Raw genomic sequence first — 17,707 nt, forward strand, 5'->3', positions numbered from 1 at the left:
GTTTACATGGATGTCATCATGTGATATAAATATATGTATTTTTCATTATATTATAATAATATTCCTACAATAATTCACTTGGTTTAAACTGAAATCATCCCATTTATCATCTTTTTATGGCCTGTGTTGCTTCACAAAAGAGCAGACACTTTGGTTTGCTGAAGAAAACTGAATTTTATTCAGGGGTAAATATGAAATGGATAAGATGCATCTGAATGCATGGTGAAAAAAAAAAAAAAAACTAAAAGAAAAAAAACAAACTGTAATAAAATCAATACTTCAACTTTAAAAAAACAAAAAACAAATGCAGGATGAGGAGAGTAGCCCAGATCACAGGAGTCTTCCTCTGCACTCAGTGGATCCACAGCAGCAGAGCAGCACTTTACCCTCCACACTGCCCACCTCATAGTTGTAATCCCATGTCAGTTCTGTGCCGGCCCGGATCCGCCTACACAAGGACACACACACACACACACAAAAGAGAATTTACTTTTCCTGGGTACCACAATCTAAGCAACCATGACAACCTGAGGACACAACAGCATGAAATCAAATCAAACTGGAAAAGCAATCAGAGAGCGCAGACCTCCGCCAGGCAGCTAAAATACACCCTGCCGGCACACCTGGGTCAGACAGCGAGTGTTGTGTTAAATTTAATCACTTCCTGGTCCAATTGGGGACAAATCCGTCCCTGACTTTTCGAGTTATGTTGGTCACTAACAGACAGACAGACAAACAAACTCCGGCGAAAACATATACCTCCTTGGCGGAGGTCAATAAATATGTTCATTTCCTTCACCAATTTGTGTCTGGAGTGAGATTGCTTTCTTAAAAATGTCATGGGAACACTCAACACAAATGGACATGGCAGGTAAGTTCCACATCCATGAAGAATTATGGAGTTGGAGGACGACATGAGGAAGTGGCCTCATATAACAAGGATGAATGAATACAATGAATGAATAAATGTGGGGGCGATATAACCCAGTTTTAATTACACAACTATATCAACTGTCACTGCCTCAGAGCACCAACACCTTAATCATAGTTAGCTCCGTTTTTTTTAATCTGTGGCTGTTGATATTGACATTTTGTCGTTAAATAGCCACGCCTCTTTTTCCAGACTGGGTGTTTCATTTCCAACAAAATCAATAGAAGTGTCATAAGTGAAATGTTTTCTTGTTCCTCAAAGGAGTAAAAAGTTTGTTTGCGGCAACGTTTATAGCAACCCCTGCTGCATGAAGCTACCTAACCATGATTGAACTGAGACACTGGGCATGCCAAACTGGAAGTCCCTCACAAAAATAACGGTGGACTACTTTCTGCCAAACATAAGGTTCATAGACCTCTATGAAAATTGTGCAATCTGAGAGAAAATGACAAGTTTCAGCGACAGAAAGATTGCCTCGGCTGTTGAGTGTTTTGGCATTATGATAAGCCTTCCAAAAGCTCTATAACTTAAATCTACAGCAACCTGAATCAATATATATAGCTTGCAACTGTATAAAGTTTTTTTCTGGTTTAAAAGGTTGGCATCAATCTTCTGAGCCTGCTGATATTGGACAAGTTATAAGAAAACAGTGATGACAAATTAGCATTCAAAACTCACTTGCTGGCAAAGAATGCCACCCAGGGGAATCGCAAATCATGTGTGTCCACAAACACATTCTGGACAAAAAGGTTTGGACTACAGCTGTGCTGTAACGCAGAGAGCAGAGATTTCCAAGTTACACATCAATACACAATCCAGTCATTTCCCATTCAATGGGATCATATTTGCAGGGGATCCTTACATTGAGGTATCGTCCCAGGTTTCCCTCCAACTTGGCATCAATGATGTAGCAGGACTCCTCGCCATCGAAGAATTGTCGCGTGTTTTTGGGAGCGTTTGAGTCTCCACCTCCTCCACTCTGTCCTTGCTGCCCTGATTTTCCTCCCTGACGCCCATGACCTCCTCCACCTCCAGGTGCACCGGTCTTTACCATCATACCATGGCTGGTCTTCAGAGCGATGCCGCGAGTGGATTTAACCGCTACCTGCTTCTTGGTAACACCTGAGCCAGAAACATGAGAAAAACGGAAAAGATTTAAAGGTGAAATTGGGAAATACATTGTGGTCATTAGACCTGCAGCATAACTTCAACTATTGACCTGGGGTGACTTTTTCTTTCTCTTTGTTGTCATCAGATCCAGAGCTGATGGTCTGAACATCGTCACTGTCAGAGAGAGTCATCACATCCTGCTTCTTCCCCGTTTCTGGCTTCACTTGACTAGAAGAAACATGAAATAATCTTTAAACAAAAAGCTGATATTATTCATCACAAAACAAGAAATATTGTAAAAAAAAAAAAAAAAAAAAGAAGTACAACACACCCTTTGTTGTCTGCAGAGTCCTGTGATGGAAAACAGAACGGAAACATTATTCAAGAATATCAAAATAAAATCTCCTACAATAAAACATTAAACCACAGATATTTATGATAAGAGCCCTTGAGAGCTTAAAGATTCTACTTGTGAGACACTGCAAATTATCCTAAGAAGGCTGTGAACACAGAGCTCTGTTCCATGAAAGTCTCCCTTTAATGTCCTCTTCGCTCACCTTCTTCAGCCCCTGGCTCGTTAACCAGGAAGCTACTTTGCTTTTCCCCGTCTCCTCTGGCATAGATGGTGGCTTCTGTTCATTGGTTCCCTTGACTGATGCACTCAATCCATCTTTACTGTCTTGACTCCCTGTGGCAGAAAAATTAGGTGAACGTGAGAGGACTAAAACAAATATTGTCAAAAAACAAACCTGTCTTTGGAAAAGGAGAATGAATGCAGAAGAGACAATACAGCTTTTTAAAAGACTTTAAAAAGAAAAAGAAAAGATCAATCATTTTGCTTGGATAGGTATGTCAGAGAAAGACACAACTCTAAAAGCAAACCAAGGTCACCTAAAAGAGTGCACTTAAAATACTATTCTACGTTGCAATAAAGTGCATGTTAGCTGAACAAAAATAATCCCGAAATAAATGAATAATATTTCTGTATTGATAGGGAAAGCTCCAGAGCAGAACATCTATCGCCCCCCTGTGGACCTCTGAGTAATTACCAAAACACTGCAGTCCTGAGTTGACCTAGTTTTGAACCCTTGCCCCTCCTCAGTCATACATATGGCAGACAGACACACACAGTGAGAGAGAGTGTGAATGAATGAGTGAGTGAGTGAGGTCTACTTTGCAATAAAATAGTTTTTAGTTAAAATAAACACAACAGCTCCTGAATAGGTAAATGTTTTATAGGTGGTGGCTTTGTTTTACTAAATGGAAATGAATAACCCAGCAGTACAGACAGCCTCTGTTCTACTGGGATGTACTCCGGTGAAAGAAAAGTCTTTCATCCACTCCTAAAGCAGGAGTTTATCACCATTAACCTTTATCAAACACACATTTTACCACATAAAATCTTATATAAAAAATATGGATCATCTTGGACTGCTTTGAATAAAACCTCCCAGAGATTTCCCGGCAGGCTCACCTTCCTTATTGCTCTTGACCTGACCGCGCGTTGTGTAACTCCTCCACACAGAGCTGGAGTTGAAGTAGTTGTCCTTAACAAACGTGTCATCTGAACTGTCACTCTCATCTTCGCTCTTGGAGTCTTTGTCATCCCCGTCATTGCTGTTTTCTGATGAACTTGAGCTTTGGGCTGTGACAAAAAAAAAAAAAATCAAATACGTGTGAATTATCATGTGCAGAGGGAAGATAACATCCGACTGTCATGGTGCAAAAATCAACAACAAAAACAAAGAAGACTTTAAAGGATCTGCCAAGACTCACCCTTTGTGGGCTGTCGCGCTGCAGGATTAGATGGTGCTAAAGATGGTTTGACCTTCATCCTGGACACGTCCACGCCGCTTCCCTCACTGTCTGAACAGTGAGCCTCGCTCTCGTAGCCCTCCTTGAAGTTTTCCACACTCTCGATATGATCCAGATTGGCAAAATATTCATCGCCCATTTCTAGACCCTCTCTGTCTGCGAAATCATCAGTCAGGATTTTCCCTGGTACGTGAGAAAAAAAAAAGAGTGGGTTCACAAACTGCGTCTCTTGCACGCACAAACACATTTTCAATGGAGACGCACATCAGCTAAGAGGTTTCAGTAAATCTTTACTCAGGCCAAAGGCGGAGGTCAAACTGGAAGTTGTTCACAATAGAATAAACTTTGAACATCCAGTTTTTACCTTCTTCTTTTGACGACACACAACTCAAACAGCAATGCTGTGGTGAGGCACTGGTAAAATATTGATTTTATTTTTGATTTGATCATTTATGCATTTATGAATTCACAGAACTTGGAGCAACTTAATCTTTGACGGTCCCACGTTTTGTTTGCATAATAATAATGGATGCAACAGAAGCCCATGCAAGCACCTTGGTTACAAACATTTCTGGCGTTTTTCAAGTGTTTTTGGACACAGCATGTGAACAGAATCACTGAATAAAGTAATTTTCTGTCGCCTTAAATGAAACAATTGCTTTCCTCACCAGCATAAATGCAGACAAAAGAGCCCTTGGCCACATCATCCAGACATCGGATGCCCCAGCCTTTGTTTTGGGTCTTGAAGAGCTGTAGACGCACCTGCAGGCCATGCTGAACAAGCCGATTCGTGCACATCTCAGCACAACATTTGCACCGCTTATTACACTCGTAAATGCTGAAAGAGAAGATACAATAGGTGAAAATGAGTCATTAAACACTGTTACGTTTATACCGGGTCGAAAGAGGTGATGTTTGTGTTTAAATGTCTGACCCCGTAGGCAGGCACTCCTCTAATCGTTTGTATGAATATCCAGCATTCGTGTTGACCTGTGCCCCGGGTGTACAAGCTGTAGCCTGAAGGGTCAGCTGGTGGCAGGAGCATTTGGACCTGTGAAGAGACAAAGGCGAGACTTCAGAATATAATTACAGGAGGAAATCTGAAAAATGATGAGGTGTGAAGATTCACTGACTTGTCTCGACAGCCATCGGTGCAATCACACCCAACCAGGAAGTCTGCGCCGGTGTTGATGTACACTCCGTCTTCAGGGATACGTTCTTTACCTAGAGGAGAGCAGACAGACAGAGATAAAGTCTCTAAAGTCTGATTTACTACAATGTGATTGTTTTCATTTATTGTAACAAAACTGGAAAGACAACAAATCTATAATAGAATTCTAATGAATCGCTTTTTAATCATCATTTCAGTGTTCTTACTGTAGGCTACTTTAGGAGGTGGAGTGGAATCAATTTCATTGACACAGGATAGAGAAATGTCTTCTTTTCCACCAGTGATGTCTGGAATGTAATAAAATGGCCTCTGTGGCTGGAAGGGACGGTCCACGAGTACGTAGGGATCCAGACAGAACATCTCTAAGAATATAAAGTCACAGAATGTCTGGAAGAGGTAGTTTTGGATCTCTGACATGTTACGCAGACAAAGCCCACACGGCGCCTTGTAAATCACGTGGAAGAACATCTGGAATGTAGACATATAAAAGATAAGTTGTGGAATTTGGCATTCAGTGTTAATAACAAGAAAAGCTAGATTTCGTGCATATATTTTCCAGCCAGTGTTATTTTGTGTTCATGTGTACCTTGCGGTTTACTTTGCGTCGTCCTATCATTCTTCTGAAGTCGTACAGTAAAGGCATGAGGAGCGGGTTCTTTCCACTGTGCATGTCTGATTTCGGAGGCCGGATACGTTTCAGACAGGCAGGCTGACACGAATGGGCCATGTAGAAGATGCGATCTGTCGGGGCCCGATACGAGGGCTGTATTGGGATGGAGGCCATCACATGGGTCAAAGGAGGAGGTGCAGGGGCCAGAGCCGGCTGCGGTCTCTGATACGATTGTGTGAAAGTAATCGGGGGATTCAACGTTCTTCCACTACGAATTGAGGAACACAAGACAAAGAGAGACATCACGTCTAAGAAGGCAACACATTTTATGTATTTGTATAAGCTGCAGGTTTATTATCTCATACAATAAGGTGTACTCACCCAGGCAGGCTGGTAGGACTGGACGAAAGAGACTGCAGAATTTTGGAAGCATGTGTGCCTCCCACCCCAGGGACAAATGGAGAAGTACTCTTCTTTGCCATCTGATGTTTATTGCTTAAAGACAACAAGAGGAGAAACACATTTAATATCTGAGGTCTCCACTTATGTCTGATCAAATCACCACATCGTACAGCTGCACATATCAATATTCACTATATCCACATGTTAAAGGCTTGTTGTGCAGCACGAATGTTGTCATCAAAGCCCACAGAGCCTCATAACTTGACCATGGGTTTTTCCTCATTTCTGAATTTAAGACAATTTAACAGTAAATTTAGTCTAAATGAAAGTTGACAGAGTTAAACGTTCTTCCCAAATTTATATGGGCACAACTTCATACATAAGTTAATATAGACTTTATATATTATTTTAAAAATGTAAGATGCAAAAAAAGTGAATATCTTCAATATCTGATAATATTGACATCAAATTTAAAATGGTAGCATTTGTCAGTTAAAAAATGAAACATTCTCTCCAGTCTTGAATTTAGGAAGGGTCAGTTTTGAGACATTTTTTGAACACTGAAGATGAAACTTTAACTTAGCCAAGAGAAAATATTACTTAAAGAAAGCATTTAAAACCTTTAAATAAAGCATAGCATCACTCACTCAACACGTGGAGGCAGAGGGGTGTGCTGGGTTTGTGGGATTTGCTGGATTTGCTGGATTTGCTGGGTTTGCTGGGTTTGCTGGATTTGTTGGATTTGTTGGATTTGTTGGATTTGTTGGATTAGTTGGATTTGTTGGATTGGCTGGGTTTGTTGGATTGGCTGGGTTTGTTGGATTGGCTGGGTTGGTGGGGTTTGCTGGGTTTGTTGGGCTTGTGGACGCTGCAGCAGCTGCAACTGCTGCAACTGCTGCTGCTGCTGCTGCTGCTGCTGCTGTTGTTGTTGTTGCTGTTGCTGTTGTTGCTGTTGCTGTTGTTGTTGCTGTTGTTGTTGTTGTTGTTGCTGTTGCTGTTGCTGTTGTTGTTGGGGTATTGGTGAAGCTGGACTCAGTGAAGCTGGCGGTGATTTGACAGGAGAGGCTCCAATGAGTCCATCACTGGTGTACTGAACCACTGGGCCTTTACTCCTCAAAGCTCCTGGAAATTAATAGAAAGTAAGGATGCAAAAATGAAATGACTTTAAACATTCTATTAACAACAGGCCTCTTGGATAAATGTTCATCATAAGGTCACTTAGTGACCCCAGCAACTTAAAAACAAATTAACCATGCAAATTGTGTGTGTTACCCATATTAGGACGTGTTCTCTGCTGGCCAGCCAGCTTCTTTTCATGAGTGTTGGCTGTGGTCATCTTCAGGTTGAACATTGGCTCTAACCTGGTGGACCCTCTATAGATCCACTCACTCCTCTTATCATCCTAATCAAACAATAAATTGATTGAATAAGATTATGGCCACAAACGGTTACAACAACAAAATCAAAACAAAACGATTATTACAAAACGGGGGCTTTTATTCTGAAAATAACACTGGGGTAACATGTAACTGTGTCTGACTTCCTGTCAGTGTAAATGTATATACACCATAATTTACATTGTACTTAATAATTTAAGTAAGTAACCTTGTGAAAGTAAATTCACATGAACAATTTCATGTTCAAAGCCACTTTTTAAATTCCATTTGTTTCAAGTTCAAGTCAAAGAATAATCATTTAAAATAACTGCGATTTCAATTTTGACCCAACTAATCGTGGTTATTATTTTTCCCATAATCGAGAAACTAGAAAGTAGTCTTTAAACTAATTAAACACAACATATATAAAACATTTTCAGTGCTAGTGAAAAGTAAAGTAGCAGAGTAATGTCAATTAAGAGTGTAAAGTAAGTGAATCCCTGGACTTAGCAGCTGATTGACAATAATAACCTCAACTAAGTGCTTCTGGTAGCAGTGTATTAGATCTGTACACTGTTCTGGAGGAATTTCCTGGATTCTTCCTGAGAGAACTTCTTCAGGTCTCCCATGATTGTTGTCTGATGTGAAAAGCTCCTTTGAAGTAATTCCACAGCATCTATATCAGGTTAAGGTCTGACTGGGTCACTCAATAGGGCTGCAATTACTAAATTAATTGTGAGCTAGTGGCTCACTTAGCTTTGTCCACCACTACTGTGCGCGTATCGAATAAAAACACGGATGCTTTGAATAGTGTGCTTTAGAATGTGTCTGAATAACAGATCGCATTTTAAGGCAAATTCGTGCAGAAAACAGGAAAATCAAATGGGTTCACTTACATGTTCTTGTCAACTACATGTAAATGCTGGTGATTAACACATTCTTATCAAATATCAGTGTTGTTGAAAAAACGAATTCTGACACAGACATACCAGGAAGAGGATCTTGACCAAGCTGCCATCAACGTCCTCCACTTTACTCTTCCACCACGTTCCCTCCCACTCCGTCTTGATTATCTGGTTGACCTTTAGGAGCACCATCGGCCTGCTGGGATAGTCGGTGATGTACTCGTCGATGAAATCGCGACACGACGCGTCCTCTATGTCTTCCCAAGTACGCTTTACTGCAAAAACACAAAAATGACCTCATCCTTTACTGATCAGCTTACCAGAAACTGAAATTTACTAATAAACTAAATATAATATAAAGTGCAGTACTAATTATTGTGTTTTAAGTGTTATGAGAAGGTTGGAGAAGAGAAAATGGGCACTCACACGGTCGGCAGACAGGGTAGAGCTCAGGTAATGTCACATATGAAGCATAGCCATCATCGAAGAATATCATAAACCTAAAAACACATAAAAAGATATATAAGTAGAGTCAAATCAATTTGCTTGTGAGTCATTTTTAGTGTGAACACAATTTTTTAGGTTTATAAAAGTAAATGACATTTTAATAATGTCCACCTACCTCATACGGTTCTTATTGTTGGGCATCTCTGCCACTATTCCAGCATAGAGCCACACCAGATTGCCATCCTTGTACTTAGCGACCACACGGGCTCCAACATACAAACTCTCCAGTGTGGGATTATAGTCAAAAGCCACATGATTTCCAGACAGCAGACTCTTTCCTTTGTCAAACTTCACCTTATATTTAAATAAACCATTTCCTGAATAAGGACAGAAAAAGAGCAGTTTTCAGTGACAGAAAAGAGACATTTGAAACTATGTTCAGCTAATACAAATGAAAGAATCTGGCTCTATATTAAATGCCTAACATCATTTTAAAGGATGACGTATTAGTCACAGACCGATGGGGTTGATCGCGACGAGGGTGCCTTTGTGCCACGTCTTGGTGCGTTTCTTTCCCAGAATGTTCATCCCAATGCGAAGCTCATCCTCCACTACGTTTGGCTTGGGTTGGCTCATGGATTGAGAAGCAACCTGTGATACGAACACTGCTGGCACTGAACCCTGAACACCTGCAGGGAGGACAAGCCACACACACTTTTTTTTACTATTAAATATAAAATTCTTCCATACGAGTCTAGTGTACATGATGGGTTTGTGTGTGCTGACCTGACTGAGACAGAAGCTGTCCAGGAGGTCGGAGCAAAGAGGTCCCCCCCAGTGCTGGCTTGGTAACTATTTGAACCAACTTCTGCACTTGCTGAGTGGTTTTCTGCAAAGCTGCAGACGTTTCTTTTATCTGACAGAATAAACAAACATCATCGTCAGCATAAAGTGGCATGTATGATGTCAAACCCATTATATTCAGTAAACTGTAGCATTGTCCCGTCAACATGTTTACCAACTAGATTATAACAATATAACATTAAGGAAACAAGACTTTATCTAATCCCTGGTGATTGTTAACATAAGAATATATACTTCACAATTTCTCACCTCCCTTTTTTTGCTTTAATTTAAACAAATTGATTGTATTGATCTTACAAACATATACATTTTTTTCTATTTATTACAATTCATTGGTCTTTAAATGTTTATATTCTTGGGTAAAGATAATGTAACAAAACAAAGTGAAACCCATTCTCAATTAATCTGATTTTTAAATGCATATAAAAATATACATAATTTTATCGTAATTGCTCAAATCAGTTCATTCAACCATTGGTACATAGCATTGTTCCTGCTGTTATTTGTTAATTTAATATAAAAAGCTTTGTAAACTTTTAAAATGTTAAGTACAGAGCAGAGCTTCTGAGGAAAAATGCAAAAAAATCAAGCATCAGAACAGACACATAGAAACGAAGTGGGCATACAGATCCATATCATAGTTTTCTCTCGTTCTCACCATTGCATCTTTCACAGGAGTCAAAGGCTTCTTTGGAGGAACCACTTAAACATTGTAAAGAAACAAAGAGAAATGAATATCAAGTAACAGCGAATGATAACTGCTGTTCTCTTAGGAAAAACTGCACGACTTACAACAGCCGACAGCAATGACATCGTCATCGTCGTCGTCGTCTATTTCTATGACCTCGGAGGACAACAACCCTCCTCCGCCCCCCTCATCCTCCGAGCTGCTCTCCCGGTAAACAAGACCGCTCCTATAGTAGGTTGCCTTCACCATCATCTCACATTCCAATAAAGACCTGAGGAAGACGAGAAACAAGAAAGAGTGTCAGACAATAACACTTTTCAACCAGATCAGCCATATGCAAACGCCTGTCATACATACAACAGAAATACTCTTATGTGCTATTAGTTAGTTGCTAAAGTCCACACACCAATGTGTCCTTGGGTAAGACAAGTTGCCCCTGACATATATGTCAGCAGTATACAACACTTGTTAGTCACTAAGGATAAACGCATCTGCCAAACAAATACATGTAATTATGTGAGCTTAAAACAATGGAACAATTGTTTAAGTCATCATCAAATAATAATTTTGTACAAGTGCAACCTATTACAATTCTAACATTGATCATTTTGTCTATAAAATATAAGAAAATGAAAAGGCAAGGCCTGTTATTATGAGTTGACCTGTTATGTAAATGTCTGTTACCTCTTAATTATCTATTCTGTCAGCTGACTAATTGATTCATTACATATATTTCCCATAGCGGTAATCATGTTAACATCTAGAAGAGTGAAATCTGATGATAAGCATGATGCTAATTGAACAGAAGTTGATCTGCTCTGCAGTGGATATGCTCCCTGATATATTTGCATTGCTTGTGTTGATTCAATAGCTGGTTTCAATGACTTAACGCTTGGGGGTAACAGTCGGGATCACCCGTGAATGTTAAGAACAATGAGTCAATAAATGGCACATGACAAACCAAAAAATATTGGGTCTTGTCTGATTTATTTGATTTCATTAAGACTATAATCTAGGTTTGCATTAAGATGTACTCTTATCATTATTAATAACTTCCATCAACCATTTAAGTCTTCTTCAATTCCATAATTATTCAGATTTAGTGAACAAATTAGAGGCAAATTTCTTGACAGCATATTTTATCGATCTATAAATAAAACTAACACCCGTCTGACTGTTAACGGTTCGCCTTTTCAACAATGGTAGGTGACTTACTAAGGGCACCAGTTTGTGCAATGTCTACTTTGGCGCTGTTTGAATAAGAAACGCAAGGGAGCGTTAATTGCATATCTGTCAAACAGATACAGGTACAACACTAGTTAAGAAAAAAGTATCCTAATTTCAGGACACACTGTGAATCCTTAACAAATAAAAGGACCAAATATTAGTTATAGACCTATATAAAACAGCTTAAGGCTGAAAATATAATCCACTTAGAAGGGATGCATGATATTGGACTTTTTGTTGCTATGCCAACATATTGGGAGTTCTTGGGCCGAAAGCCGATATAGACATATAGTTGTTTTTCCAGGGTTCATTAGGTATCTTCTGTTGTGAAATTAGGATAATATTTTGCACACTCAAGTCACATCGGATGAAGATATAAATAAATTATTCAACACAGAAAATAATAGTTGGAAAGGGCACCAGCATAGAAGTCAAGGAGGTAGCAGCCTACAGTTTTAGTCATTAGTTATATCATGGGATCTTGGTATGCTTACCGATATCTGATAAAAACCAATATCGACCAACACAAATATCATGACAATAACATCACGCATCCGCTTAGTAAATGAAAGATAATCAGGTTGATTCCAACTCACTGTTTAGCATCCTTGAGCAGTGTATCTGTCATCGCCGCCTCCTTCTCTTTCTGCTCCACCAACTCCTTCAGCTCTGTGAGCTGAGCCTTTTTGTTCTGTACGATCTCACTCTTCTCCACGGTCTCCTCAATCCACTTCTTCAGCTCCTCCAAAGAAACACCCAACTCCTCCTCCAGGCTGGAGTCCCAGTCCTCCACCTCCATCCTGGGGTGAAATGGACAGCAGATATGTTCACATCATTTTAAACATGTACACAAAGATTTTGTCTCAACGACAGCCTTGAAAATGGAATGATCATAACAAAACCACCAAGATCACACTGAAACACAATGACTTTTCTTTAAACATTATAGTGAAAACTGTGAAATTCATGAAACCTTGTACAATCCTACAGCTCTACTTTTCAAATACTTCCTTTACTTCAATCTGGAACACAAGCAAAATATAAAATACATAATGAAAACTACAGTGTTATGTCATTGCGTTTATACTTGTCAGCGATTGTAATATTATAGCCAGTGGTTTAATTTTCAAGTGTTTCCTTTCCCTGTGCCGAAGCCTGCATCTATGGAAAACCTATTTGTCAAATGTTAATATGAGCACTTTGGATCAATAGACATATTATATGTGTTTGCAAGCAATGCAGTATTATATACATGTAGTACACCTATGTTCTCATATGTACTTTAGCAATATTGCTATTGAAGAAAATGTATGTAACAATAATTAGTGCTGTTTGATTCATTCACTGAAACCTGGGTTTTCAACTCTGATATTTACCAATATATATGGTACTAAATATGTTCTGAATGAGATGGAAGTGGATAATTACTACACAGAATCAAAAATTGATTGCAAGAAAGTGAAAACAAAACAGCAATTTGTGAAAATTGAAATCTCTTCATTGGGGTAAGCTCCTTTTTTTTATCCATTTTGATTACTCTAAAGTATACAACAACAACCACTGTGTATACTCAAATGTGCAAATGTCCAACAGGCTTAGTCCAGTACAACAGAGCTGCGATAAAATCAATCTTTATGAAGGTAAACATAGGACTGAAGCTTTGCTAAGACATCACATCTCAAATCTAATCCTAATCCTTTTTAAGTGACAGTAGGTTACATAATGAAAACACCTATTTCTATAATGCAATACAATTCATAACTTTAAATCACAATCATCACCCTCTATATGAATGTGCAACTGCTCTTACACATCTATTAAACAATGTTAACAAAAAGTAAACATTAGAACACTCATAATGACAGCAGGAATACTTGATGGACAGTTTTATTACACTGTTTCTGATGTTTTGGGATTCACATGTTTGCAAAACCCAGCGAGAGACACACCTCATCTCCACAGATCTCCTACAATCACATGTGTGTGATGACATAAACATATGAGCCTCTGTGGATGATGAAGCACTGGATCACAGCATTCACAACATCAATATAAAACTTCTGAGATTATCTAGTGTGTGGAGATGAAGCTGGGCTGCAAGGTGAAACCTGCAGGGTGAGACCTGCACCAGGTCACAAGGCTGCAAAATGTGGACAACAAACAGACTAAACCATGTAATGTCCAGAAACTATTAAATGTATTGCCATTGCCAGGTATAGTCTGGAAAAATCCATTGCTAACTACCAAGATTGGAACCAAAATCTAGTTTAGATACCATTTAATGTTTCGGGAAGAATATTAAACCTAATACACCACATTGTAACAGCGAAATAAGACGCATTTGTGGTAAATATGGTTTAAAAAACAAACAAACACAACAACAAATAAACTGAGGTTTGTATTTGTTGAGACCGTGCTGGCATGTTAGCCTAGCATTAGCATGCACAATGTCTCATCTACTGACAAAGTGATGCAGGAATCTGAAGGGGAAAACAAACCCGGGTAATGATCTAGACTTTATCTCAAAAACAAACCAGACCACTGAAGTCCATTTACCAACAGCACGCATCACTCACCCTTCGCTACTTTCCATGTTGTCGCTCGCAAATATATGCTTAGCAGTAGCTAGCAAATGCTACCAGCTAGCTGCAGCGAGAGGGGCGCGTGATTTGCTGTACGGTGTATTCGAAATAGGCGGTGTTATGTTACACTGTTGTTCCGCCCAGCGGGGTTATCCAGGTTTTAAATAAAAAATGCTCATATGTGCCCGGTGCACAGTATTCTGTTTTATTGTTTTTGACGGATAATAATGGTCCGAGCGCGAACTCTAGGAGCCGAAATGTTATGATGAATATTATTATTATTGTTGTTGTTGTTGTTGTTGTTGTTATTGTCGTTTTTCCTTCTTCTTCCCCCCAAACAATAATGTTTGACAACTTGAACGTGCAAAAACTTTGCCCCAAATTTAGAAACTTGAAGTACATTCAACTCTTTTCTATATTTTTTTGAAATATTTATCTTATCAATTGTTCCTCATAGAAAATCCACTGAGACAGACATTGTGCACTGTCCCAAAATTCCCTATGCTAACAATTACAACAACCCTGATGAAAAGCTTCAGCCTCAGTCAGCCATTTTGAATTTATTGGTCAATTTTACGTGTGGCCCTGTGATGGACTGGCAACCTGTCCACAGTGTACCCTCCACCCTATGTCAGCTGGGATTGGACATTTCAATAGTTTGCCATCTTCTGCCATTTGCTGTCCTCTAAATCCATAGATATTGATTTCTCGCCTTTTCATAATATTCAAATTGTATGTTCCTTAAAAATGAAAAGAATTAATTACCTGATGTGTTATATTTTTTGGGTTTTGGGGCCACGGCAGTCCCGTTGCGACAAGGCAGACAAACCAGGCAATTGCTTGGGGCCCCGAGTTGACCTGGGGCCCCGAGACAACGACTGGTTATGAGTAAAATGCAAGATAGGTGATCTCTGCAGCCGGCAAGATTGGTGATCTCTGCAGCCGGCAAAATACAAAACCTCAGCAGTCATCATGAAGCGGAATTATGCATCGGGAAGCCAGAAAAGAAAGACGAGAAAGGAAGAGGAGGATAAGCGTAAAAAGAAAAGACAGTCTCTATATGAAGTTTCCAGAGGAAACTCAGTATACATGTCCATTTTGCTTGGGGCCCCCAAATTCCTTCAAACGGCCCTGGGCCACGGTATTGGTACGGTTTCGATATCTTAATATAAAATTGCTCAGACTAGCTAAGGCAACATTGCATCGTAAAAATAATGAATAGCACAGATATAATCACACCACAAACCACAAAATGTGTCCCACAAGCACTGCAAGAAAGAAGTGAGAGGCCTCATTACATCACATTACGTGTCATTTAATGTAAATAAAGGTTCATTCAATGATGTGTTCAGCTTTAATTTGTTTAATAATCTTACCTTTTTGTTGTTGTTGTTGTTGTTGCTGTTGTCTAACAGTTTTAATGACTTCTCCCTGAGAGCCGCTGCTGTGGAAGATGATTGATGGAGCACTGATAATTAAAACCTTCGTCACTCTGCTGATGAATTACCGGCACACACTATGCAGTTTTATTTGATTTACACTTAGTCTTAAAAAGTCATGTGGAAGAAGCTTCAGTGTAACTTCATGCTGTCAACATGTGGTAAACTGACAATGACTCTGCTCTTCTGCTGACTCCTGAAGCTAACGTTTAACCTGGTTTGTGAATTAATGTCATGAGTTTCATGAGGAGACTCTTGAGATAAATGTGGCAACATGAGAGACAATAAGATGCCTGTGTGTTTGTGCTGAAGATTGTCCCGGGTCTGTGTTGTAAAGGGTCTGCAGCTTGTCAGAAGTCCATGTCTCCAATTCATTTCTTGCACAATAACGTGCAAATGGATCGTTAATGCTTCAAAACATTTCATGATGTAACGGGAGGACAGGAAAATGGACCATCTGCTTTGTGTTGTAGTTCAAACAACTGAAAACATGCAAACATTTAACGCTCTATTATTGTGGAATATTTTTCATTTTACTTTGCAAACATTTGCATTTTGTTTAAAGATTTCAAACAAAATTGCAAGACAATATCCAGTCGATGCACATGCCAACAATGATATTTCAATGACAATTATCCTGCAACCTCAGGACCCATTTATTCAATTTGAAACCGTGGATGCCTCACTTTTCTAGTCGTACTTACATCATTTGAAGTCGTAGACAGCTTTTTCTTGTGCAAAATGTAAGTTGGCAAGAAACGAAATAAAAGTTAAAATCAAACCCACCACGCTGACTCAGGCACACAAAAAAAAGCCTCAAATATTTAGGGGGGTGTGGGTGATCTCTGTGGTGAGATGGAATGGCATTCTGTTTTGTAGAGGCCTTTAAAAAATAAAAATAAAAAAACAGTTAAGGTCCCTGGTGTCCATTAGTCCTCCATTTGCTCCTCTTCCTGGTATGTAGAGACAGAGACAGCACTGTAAGGGTCCAGCACCATCTGAGCACAGCGGACAATGGTCACCAGCAAGAAAAAGCAGAGGATGAAGAAGAAAAAGAACGCAAAACCGAGGTCCACATCCACATCGAGTCTGGCCACAGGGACGGCCGGAGGGTCCATGCTGGCAAATCTGCAAAATCCAAGGAAACGTCGTCACTGTGTTGTCTTCCGTGTTCCTTAACAAAATAATTCCAACGTGCACTCATCCGTGCGACCTGTCGAGATGATCCGATGAAGTCCTCAGACAACCGGTCTCACCGCTGCACTTTCTACACGACAATCCCACACTGAACTCAACAACCCAGTCCTCCAAGTCCATGTCTCCTTCCCTAATTGCTGCACTGACACCTCCTGTTCTCCTCCAAGAGATAAGAAGTACTGACGGACACACAGAGTCCTGTTTGGCACCTGTATTGTGCATAAATAGTTAACAAGTATGGTAAGGAACAGCTCTGTTCCTCAGAATAAAACACTCGGACATCTCTTTGGCCCTTGAAGAGGTGAGGCCTCCACAGGAGATGACACCTGAACAAGAGTCACTGGATCCCTGGTCAGTGTGAGGTTCAGATACACGTCATACAAAATTCTTTGTCCATTATGAGCAAATTAATTCACTTTACGGTTTTTACTTAAGCACAAATGAAAAAAGGTTTTCATTGCGTCATGACACCTGGAAAGAATGAGTGCACAGTGGTCGAGATGCAGGAAAAAAGAAGAGGTTGAAGAAGAGAAAGAGGATATGACGCCTTAGTGGCAATCCACTTAAGAGGGGTTGAAAACCGATCCTGACCAAAAAAATGCAGATTGCTCGTATTCTGACGCCACTGACACCAGTTAAGAGTAAAGAGGCTATGCAAATGATAATGGATCAGGACAAAATGCTGGAAGGAACGTGAATGTGTTGAAATCACACCGGCAACAATATACAATAAGACGTCACTCAAGTGGCACAATTAAAAAAAAAAAAAAGAAGGCAGTAAACATGTCTTAGAGCAGTGTCAGCATTAATTCTGTTTTTCACCCCCCGGCTGTGAAAGAGAGCAGACAAGGACAACAGTGGAAACTGATCCCAGCAGAAAGAAACCCACAGATCTCTTCTTGCGCCTTTAACCAATTTGCAGAAAGAGGACAGAAAACGGATA

The 17,707-nt window shown here is 39.7% G+C and overlaps 1 protein-coding gene across 1 annotated transcript; it reads right to left on the reverse strand.

Moving 5' to 3' along the window:
- Positions 1–314: 314 nt before the first annotated feature.
- setdb1b (SET domain bifurcated histone lysine methyltransferase 1b) lies at positions 315–14,175 on the reverse strand. Its single transcript, XM_083890267.1, has 25 exons — positions 14,123–14,175; positions 12,143–12,346; positions 10,424–10,590; positions 10,290–10,333; positions 9,554–9,683; positions 9,286–9,456; positions 8,943–9,144; positions 8,747–8,820; positions 8,405–8,595; positions 7,312–7,441; positions 6,687–7,161; positions 6,019–6,132; positions 5,614–5,905; positions 5,234–5,495; positions 4,990–5,080; positions 4,791–4,907; positions 4,525–4,694; positions 3,818–4,039; positions 3,516–3,686; positions 2,599–2,729; positions 2,373–2,392; positions 2,151–2,269; positions 1,794–2,053; positions 1,610–1,698; positions 315–448 (listed from the first exon to the last, which is right to left on the reverse strand). Exons 1-25 carry the CDS (start codon positions 14,137–14,139, stop codon positions 331–333), a joined length of 3,981 nt encoding a protein of 1,326 aa, XP_083746393.1. The 5' UTR covers positions 14,140–14,175; the 3' UTR covers positions 315–330.
- Between the last annotated feature and the right edge of the window lie 3,532 nt (positions 14,176–17,707).

Source organism: Microchirus variegatus (genome assembly GCF_963457635.1).
Source record: "Microchirus variegatus genome assembly, chromosome: 1".
In the NCBI taxonomy this organism is placed as follows: Eukaryota; Metazoa; Chordata; class Actinopteri; order Pleuronectiformes; family Soleidae; genus Microchirus; species Microchirus variegatus.